General features: G+C 37.2%; 1 protein-coding gene across 7 annotated transcripts in view; it reads left to right on the plus strand.

Moving 5' to 3' along the window:
• The window catches only part of PPFIA2 (PTPRF interacting protein alpha 2), a 466,996-nt gene that overhangs the window by 264,791 nt on the left and 186,112 nt on the right, over positions 1-16,093 (plus strand). For all 7 annotated transcript variants that reach the window (XM_044914754.1, XM_021689861.1, XM_044914752.1 and 4 more), the window contains one exon: positions 15,295-15,396. In XM_044914754.1, the coding sequence (XP_044770689.1) occupies positions 15,295-15,396 (102 nt within the window). The remainder of the gene's footprint in view (positions 1-15,294; positions 15,397-16,093) is intronic.

The raw sequence follows: 16,093 nt of genomic DNA on the forward strand, positions 1-16,093 counted from the left end.
GGAAATCTATAAAAGGCTTCAAGCTGTAACCCTGGGCTCTGGCCAGACTTGTAGGCAACTGGGCTGCCCTCAAACAGCATCTCAGAGCAACAAACACAAGGGTTCACTGAAAACTCCTCCAATGTGTTTTATCCTGTAATTTCACTTTGGACTCCAGACAACATCTCCAGTGTTGTGTAAGCCCCAGGGAAGTGGCAATAGATTCAGTCACAGAGGTGTGGAGGGAATTATAGTAGATGATGTCACATGCATTGTACAGGGCTCCTAAGAACAGTTTTGTGACGACCAGAAAATGTCTTCATCATTGCTGTCTTTATAGACATTAATATGATGCTTAAGAGAACAGAGTGTGTTACTTGATGTGTTTTAGGTAATATCATCCAAATTAATGGAAGAGTAAGAATATACTCTGTGCAAAGGAGCAAAGGGGTACAACAAGCCATTTTCTCTTATAAAAATGTGCTGGGTGTTTTAACTCTGTCACATTAATGTCAATCATTTTTATCATGCTGCTCCACTAATGATACAGTGGGATCTCCACTTCTTGAGAGCAGTCCTGCTGTCCCTGATTTATTATTAGGATCTTCTCAAAGAAGTGTGCGTGTGTGCCTGTGTGTGCGTGCATGCGCGAGCGTGGGGGTGGAGTGGGGATCTCAATGGAATTTGTTTAACTGATTTATTTAAATTGGTTATGTGACTCTCAAGTTGCACTTCAGTTGCCATAAATGGGGGGGGAAAAAACTGCATGATTTCCTAAAGCCCCTAATGAAATATACTATCCTAATATAGAAAACTGGGTCTTAGAAGAAAACAAAATTATATGTAGAATAACTACAGATAGCTCAAAAATTACAGAGTGTCTATAATCTATGGGACATCTGTTGTAACCAGGATCTATGCTAGTCACATTTGTACAAATGATCTCATTCTTTTTATTATTATTATTATTATTATTTTACTTTAAGATTTTATTTTTGTAGAGCAGTTTTGGATTCACAGCAAAATTGAGAGGGAGGTACATAGATTTGCGTAGACTCCCCCATTATCAACATGCAGAGACTCCCCCATTGTCAACATCCCTTATCAGATGGTACATTTTCTACAATTGATGAATCTACATTGACACATCAGTATCATCCAAGTCCATAGCTTATATTACAGTTCACTCTTGGTGTTGTACATTCTACAGATTTCAAAAAATGTATAATAACATGTATTTAATATTATAGTATAATACTGGGTATTTTTATACCCCCAAAATTCTCTATATGCTATTCATCCCAGCTCTCTCTGACTCAAACCCTGGCAACTGCTGTTTTTTTGTTTTGTTTTGTTTTGTTTTTTACTGTCTCCATAGTTTTAACTTTACCAGAATGTCGTATAATTGGAATCATGCACTATGTAGCCTATTCAGAATGGCTTCTTTCACTTAGTAATGTGTATTTCAGGTTCCTCTATGTCATTTCATGGCTTGATAGCTCATTCTTTTTAGCACTAAGTAATATTCCATTGTCTGGATGTACCACAATTTATATATCCATTCACCTCTTGAAGGACATCTTGGTTGCTTCCAAGTTTTGGCAATTGTGAATGAAGCCGGTATAAATATCCATATGCAGGGATTTTTGTAGATGTAATTTTTCAGTTCCTTTGGGTAAATATTAAGGAGCACATTTGCTGGATCATATGGACTAATGATCTCATTTTTACACCAATCAAATAAGAAGGCACTGCTACCTACATTGCCTAGATAGACAATTGTGGCTTTAAAAGTTCACTGCTATTGGCCTAGATATGAACCTAGGTCTGTTTCACTCTGAAACTGGTACTGTTTGGACTAAGCCATATATAACTTCTATGAGTAGGCAGAGTATAAGGCCAGTTTACCCATTAGACACAGTGAAAGCACTGCTTTGGGCTCACAGTATCCTTAGGGGCCCATGCAAATGTTCCAATTACTTTAAAAATTAAAAGAAAAAAGTGTATATTATCCAGTCTGGATTATATTAATCTTTATATCAACACAATCATAAAATATAATTTTTAATACTTTTTATGAACGAAGGGGCCCACAAAGGCAAAAGTACCTAAGGCCCACAGAAGTCATAATGTAGACAGAGTAGTCAATTTGGGGGTACTGAAAAATATACTTCCCTCAAAATAGGTCCCCAACCAATCTATGATAGCACTGCCTGTCCTCCAGTATTCAACAACAAAGCTGAATCATTTCTAACACCTGCTTTTAAAGAGCATCTGTTACCTGGGGCAGCGCTATACACAGATGGACAAATTAAAGACTAGAAAGCAGAGCAGAGCAAAGATATAAGATAGGAACATTTCAGTGGGAATGTAATAGATGAGGCATGGCAGGAACATGGCTTCATGGTTAGACAGCCTGAGCCTGCCTGACAGCAGCACCTATCTTTGATTTCAACAAACACCCACTTTTTGGATGATGCAGTTTCCTTGATTGGAAGATTTTTGAAAACAAAAGTTACCCAGTACCTATGTCTCCATCTACATAAAATGGTTCTTGTAGCATGTTTGATTTTAAACAGACTCACATCTCTCAGGTCACTGTAATACATTAACATAATTTTCTATTATGCAGTTTTAAGGAAAAGGCAACATAGTTCTCTTGTTGGAATATAGATACATAAAAAATCAAGGGGGCACAAAATGTTATTTGCATAGAGTTTAAATCTCATTTTCCTTTTAAATTGGGCAGCCTTACTCAACAATTTCTGTGCAAACTCTGAGAGTCCAGTTGTGCCTGTCAAATTGAATTAGCTATGCAGGTGATTCTCCCTCCAAGCTATCTAGCCCAGGGCTGACCATGAGACGTGGCTGCTTCACACAGTAATTTTGGATGACAGCTTTTCCTGAGCTCATTCAAGTCTAGGAGGCAATTACGAGACCAGAGGTCATTAACACTGCATTTGATTATATAACATGATATGGCAATAATAATAATAATAAAAATGTATGTATATATACATACTCACAGAGAGAGAGAGATGGGGTATTAATTTCTATAAAACACATGCTTTTTTATTTCCAAACTGAATTTCTACACTCTTGTTAATTTATAACTGATATTCTGAGATTTGTGTGTGTGTGTGTGTGTATATATATATATATATTTATATATATATAAAATTTAAGGACTATATTAAGGCTTTTTGTTTTTTGTCTTCATCTCTTTAATGTAATATTTCTGTTATTAATTTGTTCTAGAAAATATGTCCTATGATGTAGGAAAGGAGATATGTATCATTATACATGTAAATTTATGTGCAGTTATATCCAAAGAAATGTTGATTTAAAATCCAAAGCTTTCCACTCAGGATTACAAATAGAAATGCTAGAAGAATTTTCAATTTTCAAAAGAGGAGACACCAAAATGCGGTAAATTGGGGGTACAGCCTAAGGAAGTCATTATAAAAACATTTTGAAGTCGTTAATTTTGTCTAATTTAAATGCTGGATGGTCAAATCAGCATGCTTCCATGCCATATGCTTTCCTCAGAGCTATTTTTGATTTGCACAAATGTTAAATGGTTGGAGAATAAACTTAAAAGATGCTTTTTTTGTGGTTGGTGAAGTTGTTGGTGGTGCTTAGTGAAGCTGAATTCCAGCTCATCCTTTATTTTTTCTCTTCTCTCTAAGACTGGTTTGCACTTATGATTTTCAGCCAGTATATACTCAGATATACTGAAGAAATAAGGCCATCACCATAATTAATAAAGTGGCCCGCAAGATTAGAGAATGCAGGTTTAATTGGAAGGTAAAGAGTGTTAAAATTGTAATTATGATGAATGGATTGTCAGAGATTACTCTGGAGACTGCTGCCTGGTGTCAGTGACTTGAAATTAAAAGGTTGAATTTCCCTCTTGTCATGCAGCTTCTCCTGACCTGCTTTTCTGAGGTGAGGATTCACCTATTAAATCAAGGCCTTTCAAACATTTAGTTAATGAGAAAATATGTCCTTTTTCTTTTTCCAAATAAACCCCCTCAAGTCAGCACACCATCCTGAAATGAGTCAGAGAAGTTTACGGTCTATTTCAGTCCTATGTTTAATATTAAACATCAGAAAATGCATCTCAAGATGAGCATGTATAAAAGTAGAATGTTCTGTATCTGTCTGAAGATGGACAGCCTAGTAGTCTGTGGTGATTTACCAGGTAAAAAGAGGCATGAGGTGAAGGGAAGAGAAATGATAGCCAGAGGAAACTCTGAATCTGAACACTCTCCTCCTGTCCAAGTCACTCCTATAGATCGTAATTAGGTGCAGAAACTGAGGGAATTTGTATCTTGCCCTTGTAGCTTTCACTTTTAACACATGCAGGAACCAAAACAAGAGAAGCTTCTTGAATGAAACCAATTGAGAACAACTCACTGACCCAAGGGCTATTATTTGAAATAGTAGCAACTCAGACACTTGAATTACTTAAGTTCATCCTTAGCTCTGATGCCAGCAAGCCCAGGCAAAGCCACTTTTTTTTTTTATTCTTATGTTAATCCCCATACATTACATCATTAGTTTTAGATGAAGTGTTCCATGATTCGTTGTTTGTGCATAACACCCAGTGCTCCATGCAGAATGTGCCCTCCTCAATACCCACCACCAGGCTAACCCATCCTCCCACCCCCCTCCCCTCTAGAACCCTGTTTGTTTTTCAGAGTCCATCGTCTCTCATGGTTCGTCTACCCCTCCGATTTCCCCCGCTTCATTCTTCCCCTCCCGCTACCTTCTTCTTCTTCTTTTTTTTTTTTTTTCTTAACATATATTGCATTATTTGTTTCAGAGGTACAGATCTGAGATTCAAGTCTTGCACAATTCACAGCGGCAAAGCCACTTTTAAGACACAAAGGCAGGTTACCTCTGCTCTGGGGATCTGACAGACCTGGGGGAGATGGGGACCAGTATGGGCTTTGCTAGAGTTAGTTAATCTCTTTTTTTTTAGATTTATTTATTTATTTTAGAGAGAGAGAGCATGCACGCTTGCACGCACAAGTGGAGAGAGGGGCAGAGGGAGAAGATCTTTTTTTTATTATTATTATGTTATGTTAATCACCATACATTACATCATTAGTTTTTGATGTAGTGTTCCATGATTCGTTGTTTGCATGTAACACCCAGTGCTCCATTCAATATGTGCCCTCCTTAATACCCATCACCAGGCTAACCCATCGCCCCACCCCCCTCCCCTCTAGAACCTTCAGTTTGTTTCTCAGAGTCCATAGTCTGTCATGGTTCGTCTCCCCCTCCAATTTCCACCCCCTTCATTTTTCCCTTGAGATACCACCTCACACCAGTCAGAATGGCTAAAATTAACAAGTCAGGAAATGACAGATGTTGGCGGGGATGCGGAGAAAGGGGAACCCTCCTACACTGTTGGTGGGAATGCAAGCTGGTGCAGCCCCTCTGGAAAACAGTATGGAGGTTCCTCAGAAAGTTGAAAATAGAGCAGCCATATGACCCAGCAATTGCAGTACTGGGTATTTACCCCAAAGATACAAATGTAGGGATTTGAAGGGGTATGTGCACCCCAATGTTTATAGCAGCAATGTCCACAATAGCCAAACTATGGAAAGAGCCAAGATGTCCATCAACAGATGAATGGATAAAGAAGATGTGGTGTATATATATACAATGGAATATTATGCAGCCATCAAAAGGAATGAAATCTTGCCATTTGCAACAACGTGGATGGAACTGGAGGGTATTATGCTGAGCGAAATAAGTCAATCAGAGAAAGACATGTATCATATGATCTCACTGATATGAGGAATTCTTAATCTCAGGAAACAAACTGAGGGTTGCTGGAGTGGTGGTGTGTAGGAGGGATGGGGTGGCTGGGTGATAGACATTAGGGAGGGTATGTGCTATGGTGAGTGCTGTGAATTGTGTAAGACTGTTGAATCACAGATTTGTACCTCTGAAACAAATAATACATTATATGTTAAAAAAAAGAAAAAGAAGATAGCAGGAAGGGAAAAATGAAGGGGGGGAAATCAGAAGGGGAGACCAACCATGAGAGACTATGGACTCTGAGAAACAAACTGAGGGTTCTAGAGGGGAGGGGGTGCGGGGATGTGTTAGCCTGGTGATGGGTATTAAAGAGGGCACGTACTGAATGGAGCACTGGGTGTTATATGCAAACAATGAATCATGGAACACTACATCAAAAACTAATGATGTAATGTATGGTGATCTTAAGCAGACTCCCTGCTGAGTCCAGAGCCCTGCACAGGACTCCAACCCAAGACCCATGAGATCATGACCTGAGGCAAAACCAAGAGTCAAACACAACAGAGGAAGCCACCCAGGTGCCCATAGAGTTAGTTAATCTCTTTTAATCAAGTTTTTTTTATAAGACTTGTAAATTAGGATTAGGGGTGCACAGAAATTAGATGACTTGTGTTTGGTGTAAGAAATGATACTTTCAATTTTTTTAAGATACTAACAAAAAAAATTTCTCTCTCTATAGAATATTTTCTATATATTTTCTATATATATAAAATAGAAAAAATATGTTTTCTGCTTGGCTATATTTATTTATTTATTTAAATTACAGTGTAGTTAATATACAGTGCGGTATTAGTTTCAAGTGTACAATATAGTGATTCAACAGTTGCATATATTACTCAGTGCTCATCAGGATAAGTGTACTCTTAATCCCCTTCATCTGTTTCGCCTATCTCCCCCCCGACCCCCCCTCTGGTACCCCTCAGTTTGTTCTCTATAGTTAAGAGTCTGTTTCTTGGTTGGTTTCTCTTTTTTTTTTTCCCTTTGTTCACTGTTTTGTTTCTTAAATTCCACATATAAGTGAAATCATATGGTATTTGGCTTTCTGTAATTGGCTTATTTTGTTTAGCATTATATCTAGCTCCATCCATATTGTTGCAATGGCAAGATTTCATTCTTTTTTATGGCTGAATAAAGTTCCATTGTATACTCAGACCACACCTTCTTTATCCATTCATCTATTGATGAACACTTGGGCTGCTTCCATAGTTTGGCTATTGTAAATAATGCTGCAATAACCATGGGGGTGCATATGTCCCTTCAAATTAGTGCTTTTGTATTCTTAGGGTGAATACCTGGTAGTGTGATACAGGATCCTAGGGTAGTTCTATTTTTAAGTTTTTGAGGAACCTCTATACTGTCTTCCACAGTGGCCATATCAGTTTGCATTCACACCAACAGTGCACAAAAGGGTTCCTTTTTTCTCCACATCCTTACCAACAGTTGTTGTTTCTTGAATTTTTTAAATTTAGCCATTCTGACAAGTGTGAGGTGATATCTCATTGTGGGTTTGATTTGTATTTCCCTGATGCTGAGTGATATTGAGCACTTTTTCATGTGTCTACTGGCCATCTTTATGTCTTCTTTGGAGAAATGTCTATTCATGCCTTCTGCCCATTTTTAAATTGGATTATTTGTTTATTGGGTGTTGAGTTTTATAAGTTCTTTATATATTTTGGACATTCACCCTTTATTGGATATGTCATTTGCAAATATCTTCTCCCATTTGGTAGGTTGTCTTTTAGTTTTGTTGGTTGTTTCTTTAGCAGTGCAGAAGTTTTTTTAATTTGATGTAGTCCCAATAGTTTATTTTTGCTTTATATTTTAAAGGAACTAATCTACATGGTGAATTGATTTAGTTTTGATGGTGATATAGCTAGAAACGAATCACTCTTGGGACGCCTGAGTGGCTCAGTCGGTTAAGCAGCTGCCTTCAGCCCGGGTTATGATCCCAGGGTCCTGGGATCAAGTCCCACATCGGGCTCCTTGCTCAGCAGGGAGCCTGCTTCTCCCTCTCTCTCCCTCTGCTTGTGCTCTCTCTGTCAAATAAATAAAATCTTTAGAAAAAAAAAAAGAAATTATTCACTCTTGAATAAAAGTTGCTTGAATGGTGAATGCCTGAATGTGTATGAACATATTGAGAACAAAAACTTTAACTTGCTTCCTTTATTGTCATCTCCCTAGCACTTAGAATAATGTCAATACACAGGGAGTGCCCATAGGAATGTGTGTGTGTGTGTGTTAGGTACATGAGTACATGTTAAGAAAGAACAGTATATTCTCTTTGGCCTGAGGGTACTTACATGGCTCTTTGTGTCTTGACCACTCTTTAAAATTCCAAGAAAAAAACAGAGTAGGGAAAGTCATTTTGGTCCTGGGAAAAAGTAGGAATTTTGGCGGACTGTTGTTAGGAAACAAAATGATTGGTCTGAAAAGTTGCTGAATATGGCTTGTGGTTGGTAACTGATCTACTACTCCTGTGTCAGCGACTCAAAGCAAACTCACCTCTTCCTATAGACTCCTTTGAATTCAGAAATGGTGGAGTATGAATGAAGTTTTCTTTCTCTTTGCTGTCTTCAGCTTCTGAAAATACTCTATATTACACATTGTGTTCTCTTTCTTACCTTTTTCACTCAAAATTATACTTTTGAAATCTTTCCATGTTGCTGTGAAAAGATCTAGCCTATTCATTCTGCCCTTTGCACAATATTCCATCATGTGCATTTACTATATTTAATTCACCCATTTTCTATAGATGGAAACTCAGGTTGTTCCCAATTCTTGGCCACAAACCCAACTTTCCTCAGAATCTCTAATATTCCAATTTCTATAGTATAGTCCCAAGAGCATAATATATAACATACATCATTTCCCAAATTCGTTCCCCAAAATCCCAAAAATGGATTTTTTTTTCTGAGACTCTTATAGAAATACAGTTCTGTAGACTATAGTTTGGGAAACAATAGACTAGAGAAATAACATAAAATAGTATTTTTTTTCCTCTGAGAATGAACAAGACAATATAATATAGCCAAGGAACAAACGATAAATCTGAATGCATGAATTATTGGGAATAATAGTATCACTTTATATACATGCAACAAAATATAGCAGACGATAATGCCATTGCTATGTATAATATAGCATAGTATAGTATTTCAAATGTAGACAAAAACAATTTCTACAAAGTAAAAAGGATATCAGACATATTCTAGGTGGAACAAATTCTAAAGATCTCACTCAGAAAAAGAAATAACTACCAAATTATACCTTTTAAATATTGTTTTAGTATTAAAGTAAAAAAGTTTAGGGAAAGTGAACCATTCATTTATTGTTACAACAAAGATTCATTGTCTATAATTTGTCAGGAACTATGCTAAATCCTGAGGATATAAAAATAAACAAGATAATAACCTTGCATTAAAGGATCTTACTGTTACTTGAAGGAGATGAACACATAATTCAATTATTTTAAAAACAATTCAGTAAATGCATTAATAGATTTTGGACAAGGTACTGTAGAACATTAACAAGGCAAACTGGTAACATAAAAATAAATTAGGGAGCTCCTGAGTGGCTCAGTCAGTTAAACATCTGATTCTTGATCTCAGCTCAGGTCATGGTCTCTCGGGCTCTTGCCATCAAATCTGTGTCAGGCTCAGGCTCTGCTCAGGGTTTACTTAATATTCTCTCTTTCCTTCTCCCTCTGCCCCTCCCCCTGCTCACTCTCTCTCTCTATCTCTCTCTAAATAAATAAATAAACCCTTTAAAAATAAATAAATAAATTAGTTAGGCAGAGAGGTTGTAGAAGAGTATTACAGATATAAGAGATAGTACGTAAAAGAAAGAAAGAAAAAAGAAGAGAGATGAGGAAATGGAAAGGTGGAAATTGAAGCAGGAAAGAAAAATCTTTGGAGATACAGAAGACAGACCTTCTAAGAAGGAGGCTTTACAGGGTCAGAGTCACCTGTAAATCAGCAATGTCTCTAAGCAGGTAGACTAACATTAAAAAGTTAAGTGTGTGTCACTTTAGTGATGGATTTTGAGTGACGAAAATCCCTGATGTGCCTTAAATGTGATTTCTGAAAGGTCTGTGAGATCAAGTGCAGCCACTATGCTATCTCTAGATCTTCAGCACCTAGCAGTGGGTCTGAAATGTAGTAGGTGCCCAATAAGTGTTGTGTGGATGGATGGATAAGAGGGATACATTTGTATCAATTGGTACTATTAAGAAATTTGACGATTTTTCATTTTCAGCTGAAAGGGGTAGTGTTGCAGAAATTAAAGAGTGTTGGAATCAGGGTGGATTATATTTAGCTGTGTGACCTTGCACAAGTTACTCATCCATGATAAGCTTCAGCATCCTCATCTGAGAAATAGGGAAGGGATTAAGTAATTTATATAAATGCTCAGAGCAGAGCAAAGTGACTCCTGCTCAAAAGGATAATTGCTATTGTTCAACGAGAAATAGAGTGAATTAATTATGAAAGGGCCATGTTTTAGACAGCGTGAACTTTAAAAGTTAAAATCTGTTTACATTTGGTGTGTTGAAAGGAGGAAGCTCTGAAAAGTTTTGTGAGCTTGAGAAAGATATAATGTTTACAATGACTGAACAAAGGACCAATTAGAAACGGAAAGCCTATGATCAGGAGGGAAAAACAACAAATGGTCATCACCTGTACCACTGACTGGCTAACTTTGGGCAAATTTCTTAACTTCTCTAGGCCTCAGTGAGACTTGTTTCTTTTTTTTTTAAAGATTTTTTTTTTTTTTAAGATTTTATTTATTTATTTGACAGAGACAGAGATAGCGAGAGCAGGAACACAAGCAGCGGGAGTGGGAGAGGGAGAAGCAGGCTTCCCGCCGAGCAGGGAGCCCGATGTGGGACTCGATCCCAGGACCCTGGGATCATGACCTGAGCCGAAGGCAGACGCTTAACGACTGAGCCACCCAGGCGCCCGAGACTTGTTTCTAAGACTTTATATTCTCAGAGCAGTTTTAGGTTTCTAGCAAACTTGAGGGGAAGGTACAGAGATTTCCCATACACCCTCTGCCCCCACACATGCGCAGCCTCCCCTATTATCAACTCCCCCATCAAAGTGGTACATCCATTACAATTGATGAACCTGCATTGACACATCATTACCACCTGAAGTCCACAGTTTACATTACTCTTGGTAATTATTCCACTCTTGGTGTCGTACATTCTGTGGGTTTAGACAAATATATAATGACATGTATCCAACATTACTCCACACAGAGTAGTCTCACTGCCCTAAAACTCCTCTGTGCTCCACCTTGTTCATCCCTCTCCCCCAGCTTAACCCCTGTCATTCACTGATCTCTACAGTTTTGCCTTTGTCACATACTTGGAGTTATACAGTATATAGCCTTTCCAGAATGGCTTCTTTCACTTAGTAGTATGTATTTAAGTTTCCTCCATGTCTTTTTCTGTCTTGATACCTCATTTCTTTTTAGCATTGAATAATATTCTACTGTCTGGTTGTACCAGAGTTTATCCATTCACCTATTGAAAGGCATCTTGATTGCTTTCAAGTTTTGGCAATTATGAATAAAGCCATTATAAACATCCATGTGCATGTTTTTGTGTAGACATATTTTTTCAACTCCTTTGGGTAAATGCCGAGGAGTGGGTTTGCTGGATTACATAAGAGTGTATAGTTTTATTTAGTGATATTCTAGTATTTTGTTACAGAGTTTTATTATGATTAATGAGATAATCAATATAAATTGCCTGGCAGAGTACCTGGCATATTGTAAGGGCTGAATCAGTGTTAATTATATTTGGTGTTATTATCATCTCATAAAAGATATATAGTAGATACAGAAGAGAGAAATGTCAGAGGAAAAGTGTAAGAACATGTGATGATTAGCTCTCAATGCAGATATCTGCAGTCTCGGATACACGGAATGTGCTTGTCTAATTCATGCTGCTCTGCATGGAAGGTATACTTTGCCTTGAGCCTTTTGGTCCCCCATACTCCCTTTGGACTAATGAAGAAGGATAATACAGGTAATTGTAAGTAATGGTTATCTAATTCTTCAGGTAAGGGGAAAAAATACAGCTAAATGCACTCCGAATCTGAATCATATAAACCTGACAAACAGCTAGGGTCAGATGGAATAGGGGAAAAGCACTACTAGACAAGTGTTCTGGAAAACTGTGTTCACAGTCTAACTCACTTTGTGTGGGTTGTGAACTTCATGAACTTGGACTTGAGGCTTAGTATTTCAGTTTCCTCAGCAGAATGAGACTCCCCCACTGGCTATTTAGAGAGCAAGATGAGATAAGGAACATCAGAGTACTGCTTGAAATTTTCTAGGAAGTTAAGAAATTTAAAATTAATCCTAATACATGGAGACACCAAATAGCTTGCTCAGATTCAGTTCCATGATAATAAGTAAAAAATCCAAAGTCGTCTAGCACCAATAACATCATGACCAATTTCTGTGCTTGGTTTTGAATATATGATTGCTTCTATGCACTTACAGATTTGTATTTTCTCTGTTTTCTAAGCATAAAAAGCATATTTCTCCATTGTAGAGAGTTTTGATTATTAAAAATACATAGGAGGAAGCAAAATCAAACCAAACCAAACCAAACCAAAGCTCACCTATTATTTTACCACCTGGAAATACCTCATGTTAAAATTCAGAAACATTTCCTTCTGACATTTTATCTTTCTGTAGATAGTAAGCTAAATCTCTAGAAAGGTAGACCTAGATTTACGTTTTTTAAAAGTAGTCTGATGTTAAATATAGATTTGATTTATATTTTGTCTAATAATCTCTGTAAGGATAAGATTACATCTAAATGCCTATATGTTAACAATATATAATGTAGCATCATCACTTTCTTTTCTCCATCAAAATTATGCTGTTTTTATAAAGTTTTGTTTTTTTATGGAAATGTTTATTGTTTTCTACTTGTTGCTTATTTCCATTTTCCACTAAAATAATATGCTCAACAACATTTTTTTTTAATTTTTATTCTTATGTTAATCCCCATACATTACATCATTAGTTTTAGATGAAGTGTTCCATGATTCATTGTTTGTGCATAACACCCAGTGCTCCATGCAGAATGTGCCCTCCTCAATACCCACCACCAGGCTAACCCATCCTCCCATCCCCCTCCCCTCTAGAACCCTGTTTGTTTTTCAGAGTCCATCGTCTCTCATGGTTCGTCTACCCCTCCGATTTCCCCCACTTCATTCTTCCCCTCCCACTACCTTCTTCTTCTTCTTTTTTTTTTTTCTTAACATATATTGCATTATTTGTTTCAGAGGTACAGATCTGAGATTCAACAGTCTTGCACAATTCACAGCGCTTACCAGAGCACATGCCCTCCCCAGTGTCTGTCACCCAGTCACCCCATCCTTCCCACCCCACCCCCCACTCCAGCAACCCTCAGTTTGTTTCCTGAGATTAAGAATTCCTCATATCAGTGAGATCATATGATACATCAACAACATTTTTTTTTAATTTAAGATTTTTATTTATTTATTTATGAGAGACAGAGAAAGAGAGAGAGAGAGGCAGAGGGAGAAGCAGGTTTCCCGCTGAGCAGGGAGCCCGATGCGGGACTCGATCCCAGGACACTGGGATCATGACCTGATCCGAAGGCAGACGCTTAACCATCTGAGCCACCCAGGCACCCGCTCAACAACATTTAAGCAGGCAGCAATCAGGGGAGAAAACATTTATCTGTAATGCCAGCCTAAATGTAACAATGAACTCTTTCATCTTGATTCTAAGCTCTAAGTCTACTCTGAGGTCTTTGAAGTACCCACTTGGGCTAAAGCCACTCAGAAAGAAACTGAGCAAAATAAGTGGTTTGAAGCAAACAAAAATATAAACCCTAAACCTTTCCCAGCTTTGCATAATCATCATATTCGTTTACTTTTTTGTTGTTGTTGTTTTTGTTTTTTTTTATGTTATGTTAATCACCATACATTACATCATTAGTTTTTGATGTAGCGTTCCATGATTCATTGTTTGCGTATAACACCCAGTGCTCCATGCAGAACGTGCTCTCTTTAATACCCATCACCAGGCTAGCCCATCCTCCCACCCCCCTCCCCTCTAGAACCCTCAGTTTGTTTCTCAGAGTCCATAGTCTCTCATGGTTAGTCTCCCCTTCCGATTTCCCCCCCTTCATTTTTCCCCTCCTGCTATCTCTTCTTCTTCTTCTTCTTCTTTTTTTTAACATATAATGTATTATTTGTTTCAGAGGTACAGGTCTGTGATTCAAGAGTCTTACACAATTCACAGCGCTCACCATAGCACATTTACTTTGGACTATATTTCCCTTTATAGAGGTTAGGTTAACCATAACTGTCTCCCTGATTTTCATCTTTATTTTTCATCTGCTGACAGTGCCTTCTCAGCCTGTTTCCCAAATATTTAAATATTTGACAAGCATCAGTTTTATTACTGGGAATCAATTTAAATGATTTAATGATAATCATAATGATAGCATGGGCCTGTTTACTGTTTTTCAAAATCATTTTAAAATAGTATTTGCTTATAAGCTAGAGTAGCCGAATAATTGAATTAAGTTTCTTGATTTTCTTTTTATGTAATCTTTACTGTGTTGAAACTCTCTGCTTCATGGTAAAAATACCCAGATCATACAATTTCTGATCCTATTTTGGGGAGGCCATTGAAGAATCCTCTAAATTGTCACTTGTCACATGGAGAGATTACTCCAGAACCCTCAATATTTTTTTCTAACAACATGATCCATTTTCACTTATTGAAAATAAATACTATTGAGCACCTGCTACATATTAGACATTGAGAGTGTAGCAGTGAAGTCAAAGTCCCAATTTACATGGAGCTTATGTTTCAGAGGGAAGGACTGAACAACGCATAAATTAATAATTTGCAGGATGATGTTCTTAACTCTTAGATATTTATTATTTTGTAAGAGGTACATTTGCTTTCTTCATCGTGTTAACATATAAATGAATTTCTTAATCTCTGAATACACATGTAGTAGGATTTTTTTGTGGTTGCTTTTGGTAGTGGTTTTGTTTTGTTTTGTGTTTGGTTTTTGATGATTTAGTATACTCAGTCTGAGTAGGAATGGAAATGTAAGATTTTTGAAGTTGTTCACAAAATTAGCCAAATTTAAATCATTCTATATTACTAATATATTATCATACTAATGTTAATTTCAATGTGCTGTATCTGATATATTTTGAAACATCTTATATTCACTCACTGAAGCAGCATATTACAATAAAATGTAAATGTTAAATATCATGGTTTAGCATTTTCTGAACATTGGAATCCAATTAATTTAATAACAGCAATATATATACATATAGGCCAGTCATTGAAGTCATTATTCCCATTTTTCACATTCAAGTTTATATTTTGATTTTTTTTATTCCTGTGGGAAACATTTTTTTAATATCTGAAATATGTCTTCAAATATTTTTATTCCCTTTTCAGGAATTTGCTGCACTGACAAAAGAATTAAATGCCTGTAGGGAGCAACTCCTAGAAAAGGAAGAAGAAATTTCTGAACTTAAAGCTGAAAGAAACAACACAAGAGTAAGTATAAAACCGCCTCTGCTTGGAATCAATTCCATATACAGTTCAGTGCCTTATCTCTTGTATACTCATAAGAATATAAACATTTAAAAACTTGAGGAAGGGGCGCCTGGGTGGCTCAGTCGTTAAGCATCTGCCTTCGGCTCAGGTCATGATCCCAGGGTCCTGGGATCGAGCCCCGCATCGGGATCCCTGCTCCGCGGGAAGCCTGCTTCTCCTCTCCCACTCTCCCTGCTTGTGTTCCCTCTCTCGTTGTGTCTCTCTCTGTCAAATAAATAAATAAAATCTTTAAAAAAAAAATAAATAAAAATAAAAATAAAATAAAAACTTGAGGAAGACATTAAGCAGACACCAACTCATAGTCTGTCACTTCAAGTAACAGAGACTATTCTATAAAACTCAAAACAGGAAGGCCAGAAACCTAAATTACAGTCTCAACTTCCAAATCACCGTGTTGCCTCAGAAAATGTTTTTATTCCTTCTGGCCTTTGCTTTCTTTGATTTTAAAAAGAAGGACTGGATTTCGATAGCCTCAAACTTTCAAACTGTTGTATTGGAGTAGGGGGCCAATACTCAGAGGCTGGAGATGCATAGAGAGAGAGGCTTGAGGGGAGTATGAGTTTCCATTATGGGGTGATGTGAGGGAGTGGCTTGGCATTGGTCCTCACCTCATTAAAATGTATAAAACCACTGGCTC

This window comes from Neomonachus schauinslandi, chromosome 5 (assembly GCF_002201575.2).
Source record: "Neomonachus schauinslandi chromosome 5, ASM220157v2, whole genome shotgun sequence".
Lineage (NCBI taxonomy): Eukaryota > Metazoa > Chordata > Mammalia > Carnivora > Phocidae > Neomonachus > Neomonachus schauinslandi.